Below are 17,567 nucleotides of genomic sequence, written 5' to 3' on the forward strand. Positions count from 1 at the left end.
TGACTGACCCCTAACCCCTACACCCTAACCCCTCCTCTCTCTGTTTCTCTGTTTGACTGACCCCTAACCCCTACACCCTAACCCATCCTCTCTCTGTCTCTCTGTTTTACTGACCCCTAACCCCTACACCCTAACCCCTCCTCTCTCTGTCTCTCTGTTTGACTGACCCCTAACCCCTACACCCTAACCCCTCCTCTCTCTGTCTCTCTGTTTGACTGACTGCTACACCCTAACCCCTCCTCTCTCTGTCTCTCTGTTTGACTGACCCCTAACCCCTACACCCTAACCCCTCCTCAGGTCATAGAGTGTTTAGTGCAGGGTCAGGTCCTGGACAGGCCGAGGGTTTGTCCCAAGGAGGTGTATGACCTGATGCTGGGCTGCTGGCAGAGGGAACCACAGCAGAGGTTGAACATCAAGGACATTCAGAAGGTCCTCTATACCATGGGGAAAGACACACCTGTCTACCTGGATATACTCGGCTAGCACCAGTTCTACCTGGACTGAGTAGGGAGTTGATCCTAGACACTCACCTTGGATCAGTTTTGCATTTCTCTAACCAATGGTTAAGGTTAAGATTGTGGAGGGGTAGCTGATCCTAGACCTGTACCTTAGGGGAAACTATACCCTGGAGCTTGCCTGGATGTGTTGGGCTAAGATCGTCTGGATGTAATGCTTGTTGGACAGACTGATAGACAACCAGGAAATAACCAGCCAGCTTGTTCCTTACTGTTCCGCTGTCAACAGGAGCCTAAAAATTTGGGAAGGACTCAAAGTGCCTGATCCACTATCCATATACTGGATAAAAGTATCAACAAAACAAACATTTACATTTTGTTTCCTGATACAGTGTACACACCTGGTCAATCTGTCATGGAAAGGTGTTCCTAATGTTCTGTCCACTCAGTGTATATTCAGTGCATTCGGAAAGTATTCAGGACCCTTGACTTTTTCCACATGTTGCTACGTTACAGCCTAAAATGGATTAAAATATATATTTTTCCTCATCAATCTACACACAATACTAATAATGACAAAGCGAAACAAGGTTTTTAGATTTTTTTTTAATGTATTAACGATACAAAACATAAATACCTTATTTACATAAGTATTCAGACCCTTTGCTATGAGACTCGAAAAAGAGCTCAGGTGCATCCTGTTTCCATTGATCATCCTTGAGATGTTTCTACAACTTGATTGGAGTCCAACTGTGGTAAATTCAATTAATTGGACATGACTTGGAAAGACTCACCCCTGCCTATATAAGGTCCCACAGATAAGTGTATATAGATCCCACAGATAAGTGTATATAGATCCCACAGATAAGTGTATATAGATCCCACAGATAAGTGTATATAGATCCCACAGATAAGTGTATATAGATCCCACAGATAAGTGTATATAGATCCCACAGATAAGTGTATATAGATCCCACAGATAAGTGTATATAGCTCCCACAGATAAGTGTATATAGATCCCACAGATAAGTGTATATAGCTCCCACAGATAACAGTGTATATCAGAGCAAAAACTAAGCCATGAGGTTGAAGGAATTGTCCCTAGAGCTCTGAGACAGGATTGTGTCGAGGCACGGATCTGGGGACGGGTACTGTTGGGTATTAATCAGAATAGTTGGGTAACATAGATAAGATGTTTTATTTGCATTATATGCTTGTGAGTTACTTCTCATTTAGAATGTATCTTGTTGTACTATAGTGGAGGCCATTTGCAGTTATCTGTTCTCTGTCAGGGTTCAGTTACTTGGGCCTCAGAAAGGGGAGAGGTCAAGCTTGTCTTCATATGTAAACACATCTTTTAAACCATGTGAATGGATGATTGAGGGGGAACCAATTATCTCTTGGCTCCACAGTGTCTGTGTGCCAGTCACTGTCTCTCTGATCTTGTCAAGGAGGGGTGTATTTGATATATGCTAGTGGATGAGGTTTTGTTTTTGGTCCCGAATGGTACCAAGAGCGAGATAAGAACATAGTTTAGGAGACAAAGCTGAACGATCATTTATAGCCAATACTGTCTGGCTATGTGTGTCTTTGCTATAAAGGATCTCAGTTGCAATGTGTAAGCACTCTCAGAGAATTCATTTATAGACACTGAATTGATCTGAGAGTCACAGGGTTGTGATGGAGCTCATAATAATTAAAGATGGACTTTATGATAACTCTGACTTGTGTGGTGGTTTGGTCTCATGATTTGGTAAATACAGGAAATTTCCACTACAGTACCAACACATTTCTGCAGCATTGAAGGTTCCCAAGAACACAGTGGCCTCCATCATTCTTAAATGGAAGAAGTTTGGCATCACCAAGACTCTTCCTAGAGCTGGCCACCAAGCAGAGCCTTGGTCAGGGAGGTGACCAAGTACCTGATGGTCACTGACAGAGCTCCAGAGTTCCTCTGTGGAGATGGGAGAACTTTCCAGAACTTTCCAGAAGGACAACCATCTCTGCAGCACTCCACCAATCAGGTCTTTATGGTAGTGACCAGACAGAAGCCACTCCTCAGTAAAAGGCACATGACAACCCGCTTGCAGTTTGCCAAAAGGCACCTAAAGGACTGAGAAACACGATTCTCTGGTCTGATGAAACCAAGATTGAACTCTTTGACCTGAATGCAAAGCATCACATCTGGATGACACCTGGCACCAGCGGTGAAGCATGGTGGTGGTGGCAGCATCATGCTGTGATGATGTTTGTCAGTGGCAGGGACTGGGAGACTAGTCAGGATCGAGAGAAAGATGAACGGAGCAAACTACAGAGAGATCCTTGATGAAAACCTGCTCCAGAGCGTTCAGGACCTCAGACTGAGGTGAAGGTTCACCATTCAACAGGACAACGAACCTAAGCACACAGCCAAGACAATGCAGGAGTGGCTTCGGGACAAGTCTCTGAATGTCCTTTAGTGGCCCAGCCAGAGCCCAGACTTGAACCCGATCCAACATCTCTGGGAGAGACCTGAAAATAGCTGTGCAGCGATGCTCCCCATCCAATCTGATGAAGCTTGAGGGGATCTGCAGAGAAGACTGGGAGAAACTCCCCCAATACAGGTGTACCAAGCTTGTAGCGTCATACCCAAAACGACTCAAGGCTGTAATCGCTGCCAAAGGTGCATCAACAAAGTACTGAGTAAAGGGTCTGAATACTAATGGAAATGTGATAGTTTAGTGTTTTTTAAATGTATAAATTTGCTATAAAAAATGACAACATTATTTTGCTTTGTCGTTATGGGGTATTGTGTGTGTCCATGTTAGTGTAAGGCTGTAATGTAACATAATGTGGAAAAAGTCAAGGGGTCAGAATCCTTTCTGAATGTACTGTATATGATCTATAGTTATTCAATGAAGATGATGTTTAAAAAACACTGCAAGAAAAACACACAAAAAATTGTGTAAATTAATGTCTTTAAGGTACGGTGATCATGTCTTTAAGGTACGGTGATCATGTCTTTAAGGTACGGTGATCATGTCTTTAAGGTACGGTGATCATGTCTTTAAGGTACGGTGATCATGTCTTTAAGGTACGGTGATCATGTCTTTAAGGTACGGTGATCATGTCTTTAAGGTACGGTGATCATGTCTTTAAGGTACGGTGATCATGTCTTTAAGGTACGGTGATCATGTCTTTAAGGTACGGTGATCATGTCTTTAAGGTACGGTGATCATGTCTTTAAGGTATCATGTCTCATGTCTTTAAGGTATCATGTCTCATGTCTTTAAGGTACGGTGATCATGTCTTTAAGGTACGGTGATCATGTCTTTAAGGTACGGTGATCATGTCTTTAAGGTACGGTGATCATGTCTTTAAGGTACGGTGATCATGTCTTTAAGGTACGGTGATCATGTCTTTGATCATGTCTTTAAGGGTGATCATGTCTTTAAGGTACGGTGATCATGTCTTTAAGGTACGGTGATCATGTCTTTAAGGTACGGTGATCATGTCTTTAAGGTACGGTGATCATGTCTTTAACGGTGGTACGGTGATCATGTCTTTAAGGTACGGTGATCATGTCTTTAAGGTACGGTGATCATGTCTTTAAGGTACGGTGATCATGTCTTTAAGGTACGGTGATCATGTCTTTAAGATCATGTCTTTACGGTGATCATGTCTTTAAGGTACGGTGATCATGTCTTTAAGGTACGGTGATCATGTCTTTTAAGGATCATGTCGGTGATCATGTCTTTAAGGTACGGTGATCATGTCTTTTACGGTGATCATGTCTTTAAGGTACGGTGATCATGGTGATCATGTCTTTATCATGGTACGGTGATCATGTCTTTAAGGTACGGTGATCATGTCGGTGATCATGTCTTTAAGGTACGGTGATCATGTCTTTAAGGTACGGTGATCATGTCTTTAAGATCATGTCGGTGATCATGTCTTTAAGGTACGGTGATCATGTCTTTCATGTCTTTAAGGTACGGTGATCATGTCTTTAAGGTACGGTGATCATGTCTTTAAGGTACGGTGATCATGTCTTTAAGGTACGGTGATCATGTCTTTAAGGTACGGTGATCATGTCGGTGATCATGTCTTTAAGGTACGGTGATCATGTCTTTAAGGTACGGTGATCATGTCTTTAAGGTACGGTGATCATGTCTTTAAGGTACGGTGATCATGTCTTTTTGATCAAGGTACGGTGATCATGTCTTTAAGGTACGGTGATCATGTCTTTAGGTACGGTGATCATGTCTTTAAGGTACGGTGATCATGTCTTTAAGGTGATCATGTCTTTAAGGGTGATCATGTCACGGTGATCATGTCTTTAAGGTATCATGTCTCATGTCTTTAAGGTACGGTGATCATGTCTTTAAGGTACGGTGATCATGTCTTTAAGGTACGGTGATCATGTCTTTAAGGTACGGTGATCATGTCTTTAAGGTACGGTGATCATGTCTTTAAGGTACGGTGATCATGTCTTTAAGGTACGGTGATCATGTCTTTAAGGTACGGTGATCATGTCTTTAAGGTACGGTGATCATGTCTTTAAGGTACGGTGATCATGTCTTTAAGGTACGGTGATCATGTCTTTAAGGTATGGTGATCATGTCTTTGATCATGTCTTTAAGGTACGGTGATCATGTCTTTAAGTGATCATGTCTTTAAGGTGATCATGTCTTTAAGGTACGGTGATCATGTCTTTAAGGTCACGGTGATCATGTCTTTAAGGTACGGTGATCATGTCTTTAAGGTACGGTGATCATGTCTTTAAGGTACGGTGATCATGTCTTTTACGGTGAACGGTGATCATGTCGGTGATCATGTCTTTAAGGTACGGTGATCATGTCTTTAAGGTACGGTGATCATGTCTTTAAGGTACGGTGATCATGTCTTTAAGGTATCATGTCGGTGATCATGTCTTTAAGGTACGGTGATCATGTCTTTAAGGTACGGTGATCATGTCTTTAAGGTACGGTGATCATGTCTTTGATCAGGTACGGTGATCATGTCTTTGATCATGTCTTTACGGTGATCATGTCGGTGATCATGTCTTTAAGGTACGGTGATCATGTCTTTAAGGTACGGTGATCATGTCTTTAAGGTACGGTGATCATGTCTTTAAGGTACGGTGGTGATCATGTCTTTAAGGTACGGTGATCATGTCTTTAAGGTACGGTGATCATGTCTTTAAGGTACGGTGATCATGTCGGTGATCATGTCTTTAAGGTACGGTGATCATGTCTTTCACGGTGATCATGTCTTTAAGGTACGGTGATCATGTCTTTAAGGTATCGGTGATCATGTCTTTAAGGTACGGTGATCATGTCTTTAAGGTACGGTGATCATGTCTTTAAGGATCACGGTGATCATGTCTTTAAGGTACGGTGATCATGTCTTTAAGGTACGGTGATCATGTCTTTAAGGTACGGTGATCATGTCTTTAAGGTACGGTGATCATGTCTTTAAGGTACGGTGATCATGTCTTTAAGGTACGGTGATCATGTCTTTAAGGTACGGTGTACGGTGATCATGTCTTTAGGTACGGTGATCATGTCGGTGATCATGTCTTTAAGGTACGGTGATCATGTCTTTAAGGTACGGTGATCATGTCTTTAAGGTATGGTGATCATGTCTTTAAGGTACGGTGATCATGTCTTTAGGTACGGTGATCATGTCTTTAAGGTACGGTGATCATGTCTTTAAGTGATCATGTCTTTAAGGTGATCATGTCTTTAAGGTACGGTGATCATGTCTTTAAGGTACGGTGATCATGTCTTTAAGGTACGGTGATCACGGTGATCATGTCTTTAAGGTACGGTGATCATGTCTTTAAGGTACGGTGATCATGTCTTTAAGGTACGGTGATCATGTCTTTAAGGTACGTGATCATGATCGGTGATCATGTCTTTAAGGTACGGTGATCATGTCTTTAAGGTACGGTGATCATGTCTTTAAGGTACGGTGATCATGTCTTTAAGGTACGGTGATCATGTCTTTAAGGTACGGTGATCATGTCTTTAAGGTACGGTGATCATGTCTTTAAGGGTGATCATGTCTTTAAGGTACGGTGATCATGTCTTTAGGTACGGTGATCATGTCTTTAAGGTACGGTGATCATGTCTTTAAGGTATCGGTGATCATGTCTTTAAGGTACGGTGATCATGTCTTTAAGGTACGGTGATCATGTCTTTAAGGTACGGTGATCATGTCACGGTGATCATGTCTTTAAGGTACGGTGATCATGTCTTTAAGGTACGGTGATCATGTCTTTAAGGATATGTCTTTAAGGGTGATCATGTCTTTAAGGTACGGTGATCATGTCTTTAAGGTACGGTGATCATGTCTTTAAGGTACGGTGATCATGTCTTTAAGGTACGGTGATCATGTCTTTTACGGTGATCATGTCTTTAAGGTACGGTGATCATGTCTTTAAGGTATGGTGATCATGTCTTTAAGGTACGGTGATCATGTCTTTTGATCAGGTACGGTGATCATGTCTTTAAGGTACGGTGATCATGTCTTTAAGGTAGTGATCATGGTGATCATGTCTTTAAGGTATGGTGATCATGTCTTTAAGGTACGGTGATCATGTCTTTAAGGTACGGTGATCATGTCTTTAAGGTATGGTGATCATGTCTTTAAGGTACGGTGATCATGTCTTTAAGGTATGGTGATCATGTCTTTAAGGTGGTGATCATCATGTCTTTAAGGTATGGTGATCATCATGTCTTTAAGGTACGGTGATCATGTCTTTAAGGTAGTGATCATGTCGGTGATCATGTCTTTAAGGTACGGTGATCATGTCTTTAAGGTACGGTGATCATGTCATGGTGATCATGTCTTTAGGTACGGTGATCATGTCTTTAAGGTGGTGATCATGTCTTTAGGTAGGTATGGTGATCATGTCTTTAAGGTATGGTGATCATGTCTTTAAGGTATGGTGATCATGTCTTGGTGATCATGTCTTTAAGGTACGGTGATCATGTCTTTAAGGTACGGTGATCATGTCTTTAAGGTACGGTGATCATGTCTTTAAGGTACGGTGATCATGTCTTTAAGGTACGGTGATCATGTCTTTAAGGTACGGTGATCATGTCTTTAAGGTACGGTTACGGTGATCATGTCTTTAAGGTACGGTGATCATGTCTTTAAGGTACGGTGATCATGTCTTTAAGGTACGGTGATCATGTCTTTAAGGTACGGTGATCATGTCTTTAATGGTGGTCTTTACGGTGATCATGTCTTTGATCATGTCTTTAAGGTACGGTGATCATGTCTTTTACGGTGATCATGTCTTTAAGGTACGGTGATCATGTCTTTAAGGTATGGTGATCATGTCTTTAAGGTATGGTGATCATGTCTTTAAGGTACGGTGATCATGTCTTTAAGGTATGGTGATCATGTCTTTAAGGTATGGTGATCATGTCTTTTACGGTGATCATGTCTTTAAGGTACGGTGATCATGTCTTTAAGGTACGGTGATCATGTCTTTAGGTACGGTGATCATGTCTTTAAGGTATGGTGATCATGTCTTTAAGGTATGGTGATCATGTCTTTAAGGTATGGTGATCATGTCTTTAAGGTATGGTGATCATGTCTTTATGTCTTTAAGGTACGGTGATCATGTCTTTCAAGTGATCATGTCTTTAAGGTACGGTGATCATGTCTTTAAGGTACGGTGATCATGTCTTTAAGGTACGGTGATCATGTCTTTAACGGTGATCACGGTGTCTTTAAGGTATGGTGATCATGTCTTTAAGGTATGGTGATCATGTCTTTAAGGTACGGTGATCATGTCTTTAAGGTACGGTGATCATGTCTTTAAGGTATCATGTCTCATGTCTTTAAGGTATCATGTCTCATGTCTTTAAGGTATGGTGATCATGTCTTTAAGGTACGGTGATCATGTCTTTAAGGTACGGTGATCATGTCTTTAAGGTACGGTGATCATGTCTTTAAGGTACGGTGATCATGTCTTTAAGGTACGGTGATCATGTCTTTAAGGTACGGTGATCATGTCTTTAAGGTACGGTGATCATGTCTTTAAGGTACGGTGATCATGTCTTTAAGGTACGGTGATCATGTCTTTAAGGTACGGTGATCATGTCTTTAAGGTACGGTGATCATGTCTTTAAGGTACGGTGATCATGTCTTTAAGGTACGGTGATCATGTCTTTAAGGTCTTCAGCACGACAGAAGATGAAACGTTCCTGTGTTTCCTTTTCATTAGTATATATTTATATATTACATATCTTTAATTTATTTACGTTTCATTTGGAGATGTCAGTCTGCCATGTCTGTCGCGAATGACACACCCCTTTTTTTGGGAGTAACTGGTACTGTCAAACTATTGGCAGGGACTTGATGAAAGCCTTACTGCTCTCCAATTGGCTGCGTCATAGTTGTCATGCTAATGAGGCTCCCTCATTTCTGTCCAATGAACTGGAGGAAGGGAGAAACTCCCCAATCAACAGCCAACAAAGTACAATTCTATTTGAATTGAAGTGAATGTACATGTCTGTATGTTAACTTATCTTTCCTTGGATTCTTTAAGTTCCTTTTCCAACACGATGGCTATAAATGGACTAACTACATCATCTCTGACTTCTGTTTTTAATCAAAGTTAAGATCACAGAGGTGATCGGTTATTGTCTTCGGGACTCACATATAGGGAGGGTTAAGTTAATTGACTCTAGAAAGAGAAGGAGAGACTTTTTACAATGCGGAGTGCCCCAAAAGAGAGATTTCTCCAAATCAGTGGAGGCTGGCGGAGGGGAGGGCGGTTCACAATAATGGCTGGCTGGAACAGAGCGAATGGAATGGACTCAAACACATAGAAACTCTGTGTTGTGATGTATTTAATACCACTCCACCCTAGTCCTCTCCAGCCATTACCATGAGCCTGTCCTCCCCAATTAAGGTGCCAACAACCTCCTGTGCTCCAAATTATATTTCTTCAGGAGTTGAAAAAAGCATAACTTTCCAGTTAATTTACTTTTTATGTACAGAATGTGTTAAGATGTCCCACAACCCCCTCTGCCTGTCACCACACACAGACACACACTGAGTAATGTGTTAAGATGTCCCACAACCCCCTCTGCATGTCACCACACACAGACACACACTGAATAATGTGCTGTCGTTTTCATGCATTATGGTGGGAAACTGTGCTGTTTCACTGTCAAGAAAACATGTTTGTAACCGAAAGTATTCTTAGACAATTTTAGCTTTACATGTTCATCCAGTCCCCTCCCTCCTCCTGTAGGGTTCAACCAGTCCCCTCCCTCCTCCTGTAGGGTTCAACCAGTCCCCTCCCTCCTCCTGTAGGGTTCAACCAGTCCCCTCCCTCTTCCTGTAGGGTGCAACCAGTCCCCTCCCTCTTCCTGTAGGGTGCAACCAGTCCCCTCCCTCTTCCTGTAGGGTTCAACCAGTCCCCTCCCTCTTCCTGTAGGGTGCAACCAGTCCCCTCCCTCTTCCTGTAGGGTGCAACCAGTCCCCTCCCTCTTCCTGTAGGGTGCAACCAGTCCCCTCCCTCTTCCTGTAGGGTGCAACCAGTCCCCTCCCTCTTCCTGTAGGGTTCAACCAGTCCCTCCTTCTTCCTGTAGGGTGCTGAGTAGACATTTTAATCAGATTAACTTCCATAAGAGTTCTTTATTATGAGGGAAATATGACTTTACGTGACATTCCACCAAACAGCTGGGAATCAGAGATAACGTCTCATCATAAAACGCTGACATAAATCACAGATCAACACTAAAACAAATTATTCAGACTTTTACATCAGTCTTTTTATTTGACATATTTGTTTATTCATAGTTTTATTATTTGACATTATTCAGAAAGAGAACATTTCTGTACCTTAATTTCCAAACAGAGCAGGGTTGCAGAATTCCAGTAACTTTCAAAAGAATTCCCTGGTTTTCCAGAGATCTGAGGATTGCTGATTCCCTGGTTTTCCATAAATCTGAGGATCGCTGATTCCCTGTTTTTCCATAAATCTGAGGATCGCTGATTCCCTGGTTTTCCAGAGATCTGAGGATTGCTGATTCCCTGGTTTTCCAGAGATCTGAGGATTGCTGATTCCCTGGTTTTCCATAAATCTGAGGATCGCTGATTCCCTGTTTTTCCATAAATCTGAGGATCGCTGATTCCCTGGTTTTCCAGAGATCTGAGGATTGCTGATTCCCTTGTTTTCCAGAGATCTGAGGATTACTGAATCCCTGGCTTTCCATAAATCTGAGGATCGCTGATTCCTGCTTCCCTCAATATTCTGGGAATATTCAACAGTAAACCCTGATCAGTGTATTAAAGTTACAGGAACTTTTCAACCCGAAGACAGAGGTCGAAAACCACCTGTGGATCATCCTGACAAGATGTTAGGTTGTATTTTGTACACTTCATCTTTATATTGAAGGCTAAACAAGAGTCCCAAATGGTACCCTATTCCCTATATAGTGCACTACTTTAGACCAGAGCCCTATGGCACCCTATTCCCTACATAGTGCACTACTTTAGACCAGAGCCATATGGAACCCTATTCCCTACATAGTGCACTACTTTAGACCAGAGCCCTATGGCACCCTATTCCCTATATAGTGCACTACTTTAGACCAGAGCCCTATTCCCTACATAGTGCACTAGTTTTAACCAGAGCCAATTGAGGGGTCCACATTGTGTTTCTATTAAATTATTTATTTCATTTAATAAGGAACTAACTCCTGACTACTCATTATGTTGTATTATTTCATACTCCATACTCATCTTGTGGACAATGAACCCACATATGAAATAAAATCGACAGACAGACAGAGCAGCCCTAAGAAAGGTTAACAAGTCAAATATACTGTCAGGTGAAAATGATTCATTTTAGCATTTTATCATTAGCACAATTGTTTGCATTCCCCATTCTGACGGACGTCATGATTGGACCTGTTGTTACGTTGGGGATTTATATACAATACCAGTCAAAAGTTGACACACCTACTCACTCAAGGGTTTTTAGTTTTTACTATTTTCTACATTGTAGAATAATAGTGAAGACATAAAAACTAGGAAATAACACATATGGAATCACGTAGTAACCAAAAAAGTGTTAAACAAATCAAAATATATTTCATATTTTAGATTCTTCAACATAATAGATTCTCCTAACATAATAGATTCTCCTAACATAATAGATTCTCCTAACATAATAGATTCTCCTAACATAATAGATTCTCCTAACATAATAGATTCTCCTAACATAATAGATTCTCCTAACATAATAGATTCTCCTAACATAATAGTTTGTGGTGCATTCGCTGTAAAGCACTTGTATTTTCATCAACATTTAAAATGAGTATTTCTGTAAATTGATGTTGTTCTCTGCAATATCACCGGATGTTTTTGGAACTACTGAACATAACGCGCCAATGTATACTGAGATTTCTTTATATAAAATGAACTTTATCGAACAAAACATAAATGTATTGTCTAACATGAAGTCCTATGAGTGTCATCTGATGAAGATCATCAAAGGTTAGTGATTAATTCTATCTCTATTTCAGATTTTTGTGACTCCTCTCTTTGCCTGGAAAGATGGCTGTGTTTTTCTGTTGCTTGGCTCTGACCTAACATAATCGTTTGTGGAGCTTTCACTGTAAAGCCTATTTGAAATCGGACACTGTGGTGGGATTAACAACACGATTACCTTTAAAATGGTGTTTAATACTTGTATGTTTGAGGAATTTTAATTATGAGATTTCTGTTGTTTGAATTTGGGGTCCTGCACTTTCACTGGTTGTTGTCAAATCGATCCGTTAACGGGATCTCAGCCCTAAGAAGTTTTAAACAAAGAACAAATATATTTGAGATTTTTCAAAGTAGCCACCCTTTGCCTTGATGACCGCTTTGCATACTCTTGGCATTCTCTCAACCAGCTTCACCTGGAATGCTTTTCCAACAGTCTTGAAGGAGTTCCCACATATGCTGAGCACTTGTTGGCTGCTTTTCCATCACTCTGCGGCCCAACTCATCCCAAACCATCTCAATTGGGTTGAGGTCAGATGATTGTGGATGCCAGGTCATCTGATGTAGCACTCCATCACTCTCCTTCTTGGTCAAATATCCCTTACACAGCCTGGAGGTGTGTTTTGGGTCGTTGTCCTGTTGATAGACAAATGATAGTCCCACTAAGCGCAAACCAGATGGGATGGCGTATCGCTGCAGAATGCTGCGGTAAGCATGCTGGTTAATTGTGCCTTGAATTCTAAATAAATCACAGACAGTGTCACCAACAAAGCACCATCACACATCCTCCTCCATGCTTCAAGGTGGGAACCACACATGTGGAGATCATCCATTCACCTACTCTGCATCTCACAAAGACATGGTGGTTGGAACCAAACATTTCAAAATTGGACTCATCAGACCAAAGGACAGATTTCCACCGGTCTAATGTCCATTGCTCGTGTTTCTTGGCCCAGCAAGTCTCTTCTTCCTATTGGTGTCCTTTAGTAGTGGTTTCTTTGCATCAATTTGACCACGAAGGCCTGATTCAAACAGTCTCCTCTGAACAGTTGATGTTGAGATGTGTCTCTTACTTGAACTCTGAAGCATTTATATAGGCTGCAATCTGAGGTACAGCGAACTGTAATGTACTTATCCTCTGCAGCAGAGGAAACTCTGGGTCTTCCTTTCTTGTAGCGGTCCTCATGAGGCAGTTTCATCAGAGCACTTGATGGTTTTTGCGATTGCACTTTCAAAGTTCTTGACATTTTCCGTACGGACTGACCTTCATGTCGTAAAGTAATGATGGGCTGTCGTTTCTCTTTGCTGATTTGAGCTGATCTTTCCATAATATGGACCTGGTCATTTACCAAATAGGGCTATATTCTGTATACCATTCCTAAGAAGGAAAGAAATTCCACAAATGTACTTTAATCAAGGCACGCCTATTAATTTTTTTTAAATCCAGGTGACTACCTCATGAAGCTGGTTGAGAGAAGGCCAAGAGTGTGCAAAGCTGTCATCAAGGCAACGGGTGGCTACTTTTAAGAATCTGAAATATAAAATATATTTTGATTTGTTTAACGTATTTTTGGTTACAACATGATTCCATATGTGTTCTCTGGTTCTTCAGGTATTAGTAACAAGTGGCTCTTAAACATTGAACCACAACAACGATCAACTGACATCAGTCTGAGTTTTCTCCAGTTCTTATGGGACTATATAGTATCAATATTGTGTAGACTGATCTGTATAAACAACATATTGATTATCGATCTTGGACATGCACCAGAAAAGATGATTCATGTGATCAATAGCATCACATGTAAAATGTATTGAGATTATTGCAACATGTCAAGCACATCAGGAGCACAGTATCTAACATAGAAACAGTGTCCTTATTGTTATAGACAATATTTAACCTACAGTATCTAACATAGAAACAGTGTCCTTATTGTTATAGACAATCTTTAACCTACAGTATCTAACATAGAAACAGTGTCCTTATTGTTATAGACAATCTTTAACCTACAGTATCTAACATAGAAGCAGTGTCCTTATTGTTATAGACAATCTTTAACCTACAGTATCTAACATAGAAACAGTGTCCTTATTGTTATAGACAATCTTTAACCTACAGTATCTAACATAGAAGCAGTTTCTTATTGTTATAGACTATCTTTAACCTACAGTATCTAACATAGACACAGTGTCTTTATTGTTATAGACAATCTTTAACCTACAGTATCTAACATAGAAACAGTGTCCTTATTGTTATATTTTTTAGCAGGTGACAGTCAGGAGCCAATCTGTAGTGAGCACTGAGACAGAACATTGCAGCTGGAGCTTATGACTCACATGATGAGAGACCTTCCACTTCCTATTGTGTGTCAGTTGGGAGTGTTTGTGAGGACTTAGAGGGTTTGACGATGGGGGCACTTTGGCAACTTGGCCTTCCATTCAGCTGGTGAGAGGGACGTTGCATTGACATCGGAGGAGATGAAGAGGGGTCTCCTCAACAGAAGTAGATCTCTCCATCTAGAGGAGGCTCTAGGTGCTGGGTATCTACGGAGACAAATAGATAAACAGACTACAATCAAACCACTGTCGTATTTACACTGTAGTTATACCTGCCACTGTCGTATTTACACTGCCTAGTGAAAGTCTACACACCCCTCGTATAGTCTTCACATTTTGCTGCACAACATTTATTAAATAATAATTTGATTAAAACATTTGATTATATTGGATCATATTTTCAAGTATTGTGGTGGCAGCATCATGTTATGGGTATGCTTGTCATCGGAAAGGACTGGGGAGTTTGTTAGGATCAGAAAAATATGAAGGGAGCAGTCTTCTGAAACCTAACTCTGGGATAGAGTTGTTGAGTGTTCCTGATGGGTCCAGTCTCAGTCCTGCTTTAAATTTGCGTGAAAATCAGAGACGAGGTCTGAATATTTCTGTCCATCAATGACTCTCAAATAAATGTACTAAACTTGAGTAATAATGACAAAAGCAATGTTTAAATGTCGCCCTAAGAGTAACACACAGATGGAGGTATCGTATTCTAATTGTTGCAGAAGGTGATCACACCAAGCATTAACTCTCGCTGTGAAGACATAAGCAATAAAGACAACTATATTTTTAAATTTGTAATTCATTTGGAAAACCCTCAGATCCCAGCACATAAAGATATGGCACTGTAGTAGAATAGCCCAGATCACAGACCCAACAACCAATAACTGGACTGGATTGTGGTCTCAACACTGTAGTAGAATAGCCCAGGCCACAGACCCAACAACCAATAACTGGACTGGATTGTGGTCTCAACACTGGAGTAGAATAGCCCAGGCCACAGACCCAACAACCAATAACTGGACTGGATTGTGGTCTCAACACTGTAGTAGAATAGCCCAGGCCACAGACCCAACAACCAATAACTGGACTGGATTGTGGTCTCAACACTGTAGTAGAATAGCCCAGGCCACAGACCCAACAACCAATAACTGGACTGGATTGTGGTCTCAACACTGTAGTAGAATAGCCCAGGCCACAGACCCAACAACCAATAACTGGACTGGATTGTGGTCTCAACACTGTAGTAGAATAGCCCAGGCCACAGACCCAACAACCAATAACTGGACTGGATTGTGGTCTCAACACTGTAGTAGAATAGCCCAGGCCACAGACCCAACAACCAATAACTGGACTGGATTGTGGTCTCAACACTGGAGTAGAATAGCCCAGGCCACAGACCCAACAACCAATAACTGGACTGGATTGTGGTCTCAACACTGGAGTAGAATAGCCCAGGCCACAGACCCAACAACCAATAACTGGACTGGATTGTGGCCACAACATTCTAATGCTTTATTTTTTACTGTAGTGTAGTTATACCTGGTGAATGTCCTCCCTGTCTCAACACTGTAGTGTAGTTATACCTGCTGACTGTCCTCCCTGTCTCAACACTGTAGTGTAGTTATACCTGGTGAATGTCCTCCCTGTCTCAACACTGTAGTGTAGTTATACCTGCTGACTGTCCTCCCTGTCTCAACACTGTAGTGTAGTTATACCTGGTGACTGTCCTCCCTGTCTCAACACTGTAGTGTAGTTATACCTGCTGACTGTCCTCCCTGTCTCAACACTGTAGTGTAGTTATACCTGGTGACTGTCCTCCTGTCTCAACACTGTAGTGTAGTTATACCTGACTGTGACTGTACCTGGTGACTGTCCTCCCTGTCTCAACACTGTAGTGTAGTTATACCTGGTGACTGTCCTCCCTGTCTCAACACTGTAGTGTAGTTATACCTGGTGACTGTCCTCCCTGTCTCAACACTGTAGTTATACCTGCTGACTGTCCTCCCTGTCTCAACACTGTAGTGTAGTTATACCTGGTGACTGTCCTCCCTGTCTCAACACTGTAGTTATACCTGGTGACTGTCCTCCCTGTCTCAACACTGTAGTTATACCTGGTGACTGTCCTCCCTGTCTCAACACTGTAGTGTAGTTATACCTGGTGACTGTCCTCCCTGTCTCAACACTGTAGTTATACCTGGTGACTGTCCTCCCTGTCTCAACACTGTAGTTATACCTGGTGACTGTCCTCCCTGTCTCAACACTGTAGTTATACCTGCTGACTGTCCTCCCTGTCTCAACACTGTATACCTGGTGAGTGTAGTTATACCTGCTGACTGTCCTCCCTGTCTCAACACTGTAGTTATACCTGGTGACTGTCCTCCCTGTCTCAACACTGTAGTGTAGTTATACCTGGTGACTGTCCTCCCTGTCTCAACACTGTAGTTATACCTGGTGAATGTCCTCCCTGTCTCAACACTGTAGTGTAGTTATACCTGCTGACTGTCCTCCCTGTCTCAACACTGTAGTGTAGTTATACCTGGTGAATGTCCTCCCTGTCTCAACACTGTAGTGTAGTTATACCTGGTGACTGTCCTCCCTGTCTCAACACTGTAGTGTAGTTATACCTGGTGACTGTCCTCCCTGTCTCAACACTGTAGTGTAGTTATACCTGGTGACTGTCCTCCCTGTCTCAACACTGTAGTGTAGTTATACCTGCTGACTGTCCTCCCTGTCTCAACACTGTAGTGTAGTTATACCTGGTGACTGTCCTCCCTGTCTCAACACTGTAGTGTAGTTATACCTGGTGACTGTCCTCCCTGTCTCAACACTGTAGTGTAGTTATACCTGCTGACTGTCCTCCCTGTCTCAACACTGTAGTGTAGTTATACCTGGTGACTGTCCTCCCTGTCTCAACACTGTAGTTATACCTGCTGACTGTCCTCCCTGTCTCAACACTGTAGTGTAGTTATACCTGGTGACTGTCCTCCCTGTCTCAACACTGTAGTGTAGTTATACCTGGTGACTGTCCTCCCTGTCTCAACACTGTAGTGTAGTTATACCTGCTGACTGTCCTCCCTGTCTCAACACTGTAGTGTGTACCTGGTGACTGTCCTCCCTGTCTCAACACTGTAGTGTGTACCTGGTGACTGTCCTCCCTGTCTCAACACTGTAGTGTAGTTATACCTGGTGACTGTCCTCCCTGTCTCAACACTGTAGTGTGTTATACCTGGTGACTGTCCTCCCTGTCTCAACACTGTAGTTATGTAGTTATAC

General features: G+C 41.8%; 1 protein-coding gene and 1 pseudogene across 1 annotated transcript in view; one reads left to right on the forward strand and one right to left on the reverse strand.

The window, feature by feature from the left end:
- The window catches only part of LOC121845793, a 169,329-nt pseudogene extending 168,355 nt beyond the window's left edge, over window positions 1-974 (forward strand).
- A 12,512-nt stretch (window positions 975-13,486) lies between these two features.
- The window catches only part of LOC112237627 (A-kinase anchor protein 13), a gene marked incomplete at its 5' end in the record, with an annotated part of 100,501 nt that continues 96,420 nt past the window's right edge, over window positions 13,487-17,567 (reverse strand). Inside the window, 1 exon segment of the mRNA XM_042317759.1 lies at window positions 13,487-14,501. Coding sequence (XP_042173693.1) covers window positions 14,487-14,501 — 15 coding nt within the window.

The sequence above is a fragment of the Oncorhynchus tshawytscha genome, unplaced genomic scaffold (assembly GCF_018296145.1).
Source record: "Oncorhynchus tshawytscha isolate Ot180627B unplaced genomic scaffold, Otsh_v2.0 Un_scaffold_8679_pilon_pilon, whole genome shotgun sequence".
NCBI classification, from domain to species: Eukaryota; Metazoa; Chordata; class Actinopteri; order Salmoniformes; family Salmonidae; genus Oncorhynchus; species Oncorhynchus tshawytscha.